General features: G+C 32.6%; 1 protein-coding gene across 1 annotated transcript; it reads left to right on the forward strand.

The window, feature by feature from the left end:
• The first annotated feature begins 5,230 nt into the window (after positions 1–5,230).
• Positions 5,231–6,558, forward strand: LOC144575355 (large ribosomal subunit protein eL31). The gene is made up of 2 exons (XM_078325453.1): positions 5,231–5,413; positions 6,082–6,558. The coding sequence occupies exons 1-2, from the start codon at positions 5,325–5,327 to the stop codon at positions 6,359–6,361; spliced, it is 369 nt and encodes a 122-aa protein (XP_078181579.1). The 5' UTR covers positions 5,231–5,324; the 3' UTR covers positions 6,362–6,558.
• The last annotated feature ends 3,181 nt before the right edge of the window (positions 6,559–9,739 follow it).

Genomic DNA, 9,739 nt, shown 5'->3' on the forward strand with positions numbered 1-9,739 from the left:
AATTCGAAATTAGTTCGAAATTGGTGTTAACCGGCCGTAGAAAATGTAAAAAGGAGGAAGCAAAGGAGAGAGGAGGAAGCAAAGTGTCGCAGGAGGAAGCAAAGGAGGAAGGAGGAAGCAAACTGGGGGTGGATCGTCTGTGACTAATACCAACCAACCATCCCATGAGGTCAAAGCTATTTATTATGTTCATCTAGTTCTATAATTTTTCATAGTTCTCTGTGCCACAGAGGATCAGAAAAAGAGCCAAGAGGGCAGCTGTCCATGACTCAATGGATCATATCAATGTTTGACAGCCTGTTCCGCACCATAAATGAATTGCACTAAGAAAGTTGAGCCCAAGAGAATTGCACTGAAAAAGTTGGGCCCAAATAACTATTTAACTGACAGTAAAAAAATAAGGCTTAGAGTAACAAATTGAACTGGGCCAGATTCGCGAATCACACGAATCGAATTGGGCCAGGTTCGAATTTGAATTCGAAATTAATTCGAATCGAACTGGTTTGAATTAATTTCGAACTGAATTACTTTCGAATCGAATTTTTTTCGAACTTTTTCGAATCGAACTCGCATCGAATCATGAATATCGAATTTTTTGTGCACCCCTATGCAAAATACTTGTCTATTTCTTAATTAACTCACATTTTTTTTTCTAATTAAATATTTTCTTTGTCATAAAAAGTTGCAAAGATGCTTGTATTTACAATAATTATCTCATATAATTATTATGTTGTATTCTGAAAAAAAAATTTCATTTTTTTTTTTTAACTCTTACTCCTGACTTCCAGATCTTATGCTGATATGTATAGCAAAATTCCACTACAAAGCATAAAAAAATAAAAATCCATGCTGTCCGGTATAGAGCGGACGGATTGAACCTAATAGCGTGTTATAGTTTGCAAGAGGAATTAATATTTAATCTGTATAAGGGTCTATAAAAAAAAAAGGAGGAATATTTGATCTGAACTATTCTTTTTATACAGATTGTATATTTGCATTAAATGCCGCGTGAACAAAAATCAGTGTGGTGGGTACAATGACGAGGAACATGTTGTTGTTGCTAGATCTCATAGATGATATTGATACAGCACGTGCAAAAAAATAAATTTCATATCTAGTGTTGAATAAAAAAAAAATTAGTGCATGCGGAAACCTATTTAAATTAATATATTTATTTTTGTATAGAATAGTGACACCAATTTAGTTCCTGTAGAGTAACAAAATTATTGAATTTATAGTCTCCTTAAGTGTTGTATTCTTCAAAGCCTCTCATATACTTGTCTAATGAAATAATAAGAATGATTTCAGGATGTTTAGTACTCTGTGAGGATCAAACCAATAATACATGACTAAAGCATTCATTGGGTTTCCTAGCTAGTCGTTTGGAATTTTCAATATAACACATCATTAAAATGAAAATTACATAATAATTAAGTTCTACACATTATATATATATATATATAGAGAGAGAGAGAGAGGTTGGCTAAGATCAAAGTGGTAGTTCTTAAGCTTTGGTGCTACCAATTCGTTTTTTAAATTTTAAAGTTCAAAACGTTGATCCAAACCGTTCAAGTTGTTCTCCATATTAAATTGTGCTTGGAGACCAAATTTTACATTTTTCTGAATTTTTTTACTACTTATTAAGCCACTTTGAAAACAGCTGATCCAACGGTGGCTTCTGATTTTACTATTTTGTTAAGCCACCGTTGGATCAACGATTTTCAAAGTGGTTTAATGAATAGTAAAAAAATTCAGAAAAATGTAAAATTTGGTCTCCAAGCACAATTTAATATGGAGAACAACTTGAACGGTTCGGATTGACGTTTTTGAACTTTGAAAATTGAAAAATGAATTGGTAGCACCAAAGCTCAGGAACTACCACTTTGATCTTAGCCAAACTCTCTCTCTCTCTCTCTCTCTATATATATATATATAGAGTACGGCTAACGCGCTTCCTCTAGCATATGGGCCGAAATGCTTCCGGTGGAAATTTGAAATTTCAAAATCCAAAAAGTCGATCTGAACCGTTCATCTTCTTCTCCATATTAATATCTGCTTGGAGACCAAATTTTACATTTTTCTGAAATTTTTTACTATTTATTAAGTCATTTTGAAAATCGCTGATCCAACGGTAGCTTCTGATTTTTACTGTTTGGTAAGCCACCGTTGGATCAGCAATTTTCAAAGTGGCTTAATAAATAGTAAAAAATTTCAGAAAAATGTAAAATTTGGTCTCCAAGCAGATATTAATATGGAGAAGAAGATGAACGGTTCAGATCGACTTTTTGGATTTTGAAATTTCAAATTTCCACCGGAAGCATTTCGGCCCATATGCTAGAGGAAGCGCGTTAGCCGTACTCTATATATATATATATATATATTCATCTCTCTATATGACAAACATTAATACTCAGTATATTATAAAACGAGATAGGCTATCATGTTTTGGGAAGTAAAGATGATGTTTTACTTTCCGCTAATATCTTCATTTTCAAAGTTCAAAAGGTCAATCTGAACTTCTGAATACGATCTTTGTATTGATATGTGCTTGGTGACCAAATTTTATAATTTTTGGAATATATTTTAACAATTTTTAGAAATTTTGAAAATCATATTGAGAAGTTCAGATCGACAATGAATTACTTTAAAAATACAGATATGAACAAGAAGTAATTAAAATGCTACTAATGTTAGAGCTACTAATGTTTCGAGCTTAGCAATTAATAGACCTTTTTTTATTATAAAAAACTACTAATGTTAGATTTAGGCCTTCGCATTTTATATTAAAAAACCCATTAGGATACGAGACCCACAGTTATTACTTATTATGCACTGTGGCTATCATAACATGACACCTGTAAAATCTGACATTTCTGATGTATTAGTAAAATCTGAAGGTTTAACTTCCACATTTTTGGTAAAGGGTTGGGTTTATGTCCGAACCCATTTGGACAGGAGTTCAGTCCAAAGCGTTTCTAAACCGCTAGATCATATCTCATCATAACTGATTAAATTAATGGTAACTAATTTAAGTTTTTCTCCGTTTAGATCATATTTTCCGTTAAACAAATAATATATGGAAATGACGTCCTTTCTTTTTTATCTCGGTTAGTCAAGAAAGAAAACCATTTTTCTTTCCACGGTTGAAATTAAATCGAAGAATCAACAAGTGTGTCAATTTTTTCTCCAATGAGTTTTATGCAAATTATCCATATAGGGTCTTAAAAATTACACTTCATCAAAATCCTAATCAAACTTTGAAGCAATAGTCTCTCTCCGTTAAGGAAAAAAAGCTAGTCTCTCTCCGTCCAAATGCCTTCGGACAGAAACCCAACCCTTTGGTAAATATATATGATTGATGACACCTAAAACCGTGGTCAAAACGAAATGAAAGCAGTCATGTCATGATTAAAGAAAATTTCCAAAACCGGAAGGTCCAAGAAAAAGAAGAAGAAAAGAAGAAAATTTCAGCAAATGGACTTGTAGCGCCATTGACCTCAGTTTTGTTTCATTGTTTTCTGATTTAATGGTTGAATTTTGTTGTTGTATACTAAGCTAAACATGTACTTGCCTTTTTCATAACATTAATTTCTATAAAAATTAAAATAAAACCAAAATTTCTTGTACTATTTTGTGGTTCAACGATTTCATGTATTTAACTGAGAACATATTTATAAGTTTCTTGTACTATTTTTTTTAATTAGAATAATAATTTTTAAATATACGTGTCTCACAAAAGTTGGATGTATGTACTTCTATTTTTTGTAATAATGATAAACATTAAATTCAAGTCATGCCGTTGTGTGTTGTTGGTAGGGGTGGCAACGAGGTGCTAAATAGCGAGTTAGGTCTCACTCGTAATCAGCTTGTTTATGGGTCAAGCTGAGCGAGCGAGTTTGAATTTTAGATTCCGAGCTGAAATTACTGCTCAAGACTGACTCGTGGCTTGTTCGAGCGAGCCGAGTTGGCTCGTTACCAGCTTGACAGATTCATAAATTTCTATATTTTCTTTTCTGCTATTTCTTAAATTTTCATAATACATCTTATCAATTATAATTAAAATAAAATAATATTTATATGACTAATTATTGAGAAATGCTCTTAATTCAACTGTAATTAAACAAATCAACTACTATAAATTAAATTTATAGCTAAATTGATACATACAAAAATATCAAAATCCTAAATTCATACAAACATATTCACAGAATAAATTTATGCATATCAAATCAAACAAATTCATACAAATTAACTTAGTTGCTTATAATTAATTCACACATATTCCATACAAAATTACTAATCAACTTAAGCACAGTCCAAAGTGCAATTATCATAACACTGGTTATAACATCCATAAACCATAATATCCTCAATCTGAAGTGAACGGATCAGATTAAATTATTAAACTACGTATATTAAATAGCTCGTTAATGACCGAGCTGGCTTGTGCCGAGCCAGCCCAAACTCATTAATCCTGGCTCAGTCTGTGGCGAGCGAGCTAATTTTAACGTGGTCCACTAACGAATGAGTTGTTACCGATCGAATCAAGGACGAATACCAAGTGGGCCACGAGCCACGAACTTTTTTGCCAGCCCTAGTTGTTGGAATATATTTTGGGCACCAGGATTTTACAAGCATGCATGCTGGCCGATCCAGTGCCACATTTAAAATTCAAGAGATTAATTTAAGTTTGGACCATTCTTGCAAAGCAAAAAAAAAAAAAATATATATATATGGCATTTAAAAAAAAAACATAAGCGCGCTATAGCGCTGATAGCGCCATAACTTTTATGATCCGAAACGCTATAGCGGACTATTTAGAACCTTGGAACTTTAATTTAAGGCTCATTTCAGCTTTGTTTCTATTTATTTCCTCTACACCCAAAATTCAATAGTAAAGTCTTACTTTATCTGCGTTTACAGATCAAAAAAGGGAAAATCGGATCCCCGGTCATTGGATACCATCTCAAATCTATTAACTTTCAGACTTTCAGTGATCCAATATAGCCATTTAATTCAGTTTCAGTAAAATGCTATTTAATATAAAAAAAAATAGTGGAAAATGAACTGTTACATTAGACAAAGCCCATATGGGCCATATGTGAAGAAAATGATTTGCATCATCTTTTCTCATAACGGCCCTATTATTTATTTTAAAATCCAAGTACACTAACAGGCTTTACTCGATCATTTTGTGTTTAGCCCAGAAAAGCCTAATATAACGTGATATATATATGACACGAAATTTGACAGTAGGGTTTCTCTCCAGCCGCACTTGACCAGGGTTTCTGTAAAGAGGGACGAAGAGAGAAGCGGCAGCGAAAATGGTGGAGAAGGGAAGCAAAGGAGCGAGGAAGGAGGAGGTGGTGACCAGGGAGTACACCATTAATCTCCACAAACGTCTCCATGGATGGTACCTGATCTCCCCCCTCTTTCAAATTAGTTTCCTCTTTGTTCGATTTGCGCGATTGCGTTGGAATGGTTCTGTGACTTCATAGAATTAGTATATTGTCTATCTGCAATGATGCGATTGTATAGTTAATCGTAGGTGTATTAATTCGATCCTATGCCTTGGGTACCAGCTATTAGTTACTGTTTATAAATCTCTAATCGGTTTGCTTAGTACACTTTAAGTACTTGTCTCTGCGATCTCGTATGTTTCTTTCTTTGGAACGAGTGAGATAATCTATGGTGTGATCAGCTTCTATTTTTCTTACTGACTGAAATCTTGTCAGAATAAATATGCAACATACCAATTGTACGTGTTGAAATGCTGTAGGCTCCGATTGTTACCTCTGTATGGTTTTTACATGCCAATTGTTTGTGCTACCATATCAGAAACATTTTTGCAATACAAGATTATCCTTTTGTCTTGTACAAGACATCAAAATCTTAGTTTTATCAGAATCTTCTTAGAGTTTTGGTACTTTGTACAACAATAGATAAATATGTTTTTCCATAAATATTTTTTTTAAAAGAAAGGCGTAAGCCCGTTTCATTGCCATGAAACATAGAGTTTTTCCATAAATATATTCCTTGTGAAATATTTTACCTGATTATATTGTATTTTTGAATATCTAGTACCTTCAAGAAGAAGGCACCAAATGCCTTGAAGGAGATCCGCAAGTTTGCCCAGAAGGCAATGGGGACCACTGATGTCAGAATTGATGTGAAACTGAACAAGCAGATATGGAGCCAGGGAATCAGAAGTGTCCCCAGGCGCATACGCGTGCGCATCTCCCGTAAGAGAAATGACGAAGAGGATGCCAAGGAGGAGCTCTTCTCTCTTGTCACTGTTGCCGAGGTACCGGCTGAGGGGTTGAAGGGTCTTGGCACCAAGGTAGTTGATGAGGCCGATTAGAATCATGAGAAATAGTTTGCTCACACTATTTTGTCTTAAGATTTTGTTTCATCCCTTTTTTCGAATTGAAATTTTGTGTTGGAGTTGTATGAACTTGTTGTAGTGTGGATGTTAATTGTCAAAATTCTTAGACTTGGTTTTGTTTGAGAAGGTTATTATTAGTTTAGTGCAAGTGAAGGATGTCTTTTGTTCGTGCTTATTTGTTTTTCTTCTGGGCTAAAAATTCATAATATCTAATTAGCAAAATAATATTTTATCTTTTTTGGTGCTTATTAATGCAAGTGTTGTTTGTGGCTTGCCAGATTTTGTAAAATTTTAATAATGTGGTTCATGGTACTTGAAAAATAGGAAATTCATGAACGCATATACTCAAATTTGGATCTTATTTTTGCTATCTCTGGAAGCAAAACAAGATTTTGATCGTTAATTGGAAAGAGGTCTTACGGCCTGCGAAAGTTTTATTTTTACATCCAATGGAGGCATCGACTGGTTTTTCAGAAGCTGTTTCGATTGCAAAATTAAAAGAAAAATCAGATCTTTCATGACATTACATTATTCCAATAAGAATTTGCCCATTTTGTGGGGAAATTCTAAGCTCCAAGGGTCTCATGAACTAAATATTAACCCTTACCTCCCCTTCTCTTTTTTCCCCTCCTCACTTGTAACTTTTTTTTGTCAGTCTTATAATCTCCTTTTTAAGTTTCATAGTTAAAGTTTTATATTCTTTTATCATTTCATAGTTAAGAAATTTTAGCTTCATAATTAGAATGTTATATGAACTAAAATATATTGTCTAAGGGATGCCACTTCAAAAACATCAAGCCTAAATATTAAATGAGGAGGGTTCAAATGCCTCCATGTTTTTGTGCCTCCATCATGTCTCCATCTCTCTCCATCATTTTAAAAGTTTAAACAGTCGATCCGAACCGCTCAACCTAACCTCCATACTAAAATATGTTTGGAGACCAAATTTTATATTTTTAGGAATTTTTTTACTATTTTTTTAGATAGGTACAAAATCAGTAAATCTGAACCATCTAAAAACAGTATTTTTGTACCTATCTAAAAAAATAGTAAAAAAATTCCTAAAAATATAAAATTTGGTCTCCAAACATATTTTAGTATGGAGGTTAGGTTGAGCGGTTCGGATCGACTGTTTGAACTTTGAAAATGATGGAGAGAGATGGAGGCATGATAGAGGCACAAAAACATGGAGGCATTTGAACCCTCCTCATATTAAATTTACACCTCTTAAATTTTGAATATTATGTAATTGCATAAAGTAACAAACTTGTGATGAAACACTCAATGCTTTGGATTTTGAAAATAAATCCTATTTTTCAAATATAGTTTTGTGGAAATAGATAATTAGAAAATTCAAATTGTGATGTTTACAATCTGAAATTTGGAATTTCATGACAAAAAATAGTTTTTAATTTGTAATTATGGAAATAATGACAAGTCACATTTTTCAAAGCTACATATTAAGTTGTTGAATTGTGACAATAATAATTTTATTTGTGAAATATAACATAACTGAAAATTTGATATATGAAAAACTATTATGTTTATAATTTAATCAATATTATATAATATCTAGAAAATTTAAAGTTCATAATATTCATACATTTTTATTTCTAAGTTTATAATATTTGACCTTTCGATTTGACTTTTTTAAATTATTTATTTCCGTAAGAGGGAATTTAAAAATGTATATATTTTTTAAATTTTAAGGCAACATTATTTGGCATCAAATTTGAAATCTGAAGGAATTAAAAAATATTCAAAATTTTGAGGCATGCAAATTTAGTATCTCGTGCTAGAAATTTTGAAGTATCATGCATTTAAAATTGCATTTTATTCATGTATAATACTTCATAAATGATAGTCTAAAATATGAAGCTAAATTTAATTTAAATATTGCTTAAGATTATAAAATTATTATTAAGAAAATTAAAAATTAAATTTTATTAAAAATGTGCCAGTGGGGGTGGTGGGGGGCAGAAGAAAGAAAAAGGTGGAAATAAAGTTAATGGGATCTACTAGGATATTTTGCTAAAATTGTCAGAGAAAGGATATTTTGTATTAACTTTTACAAAAAAAGAAAAAAAGAAAAGAAAAGAAGATATTTTACAAAGTTTTTTTTAGTCTACGCATGTTTGTTTTTTATAATGTTGCCATAATTTATAATAATAAAGTCCTTAATTTTCAGGTTAAGCATTATATTTTGTTGTTTTTAGGTTATGTATATGGCAGAAACCTACTAAAGTTTGTTACGGATTTACTTATAAACATAAAGAATAGAAAAAACAATAATAAAGAGAAACAATAATAAAATCATAATCGTCGTCCTTAAATATATTTCCCAACACAAAATTTCATCCAACAACTCTGACATATATGTAAATAAATAAACCTTGTTACAGAAAAATACTATCAAAAACTACTTTCAACTCACCTAATTAAGATCCTAACACAATTTAATTATGCTTAATTCAGTTATAGACTCATAATAAAGACTATGAACTCAAAAGGTACATGAGTCCAGTTGCCAAAAGTACAACAGAGAATCCGATGCCGCCGACAAAGGAGGAAGCGGTTGCAGCTGCACTGCGCTGCAATCCTCCACCACTATATGTCATCCCTCCATTACCAGTCATTCCACTCATTCCGCCCGATCCACCACCGTAATTCTTCCCCCCGTATCCACCCCACGTGCTGCCACCGTTGCCGCAATTGTTTGATGCTACGATCTTCTTTTCATACATTAATGGTGATGGCTCCAAGTCACCAATGATAGCACCGTCGGATAGAGGTACCTGTGAGTAATCTGGGGAGCTTAAAGGAGCACTCTCTGGTGCCATGTGGTCGATCGGATGCCATTCCCTTGCTGTGGTGAAGCAGATTAGCAATGTAAGAGTTACGATGATGACTGAGGCAGGGATTTTACCAGAAGCCATGAGAATTTTTTTATTTGTTTTGGATTTTTTTTTACTTTGGATTAGAGTTTCTGAGAAGTTTCTGTGAGGTATAATGTTTTGCATCAAGAAATTTATAGGGAAAAATATGGTGGGAAGATTTTGAGATGATTAACATAATTAACATAATTAACAAGAAAATATTTTGTTTTATATTTGTAAGGATTCATGGAGTGTAACAGGAATTAAATATTTTAATTACCTGATTCTTGTATGATTGGATGATATTTCCAAATTTAAAGATATGCGTAATTAGAGCTAACTGGGCAAGAAATATTTCCTCAAAACAAGAGGCACAAAACATTGAGGGTTCTGGGTTCATGCCAGAATCAGCTCATCATTGCCTTTTTTTGTACATTTAATAGAGGAGAACCCTCGTTATTTGTTATATCTATTACAA

This window comes from Carex rostrata, chromosome 24 (genome assembly GCF_964058835.1).
Source record: "Carex rostrata chromosome 24, lpCarRost1.2, whole genome shotgun sequence".
Taxonomy (NCBI): domain Eukaryota; kingdom Viridiplantae; phylum Streptophyta; class Magnoliopsida; order Poales; family Cyperaceae; genus Carex; species Carex rostrata.

What these genes read in the sequence shown, in the direction of transcription:
- LOC144575355 (XM_078325453.1), top strand. Translation starts at nt 5,325, where the DNA reads ATGGTGGAGAAGGGAAGCAAAGGAGCGAGGAAGGAGGAGGTGGTGACC. An exon ending in CACAAACGTCTCCATGGATG is followed by an intron (nt 5,414 to 6,081) that starts GTACCTGATCTC and finishes TTGAATATCTAG; the next exon opens with TACCTTCAAGAAGAAGGCAC.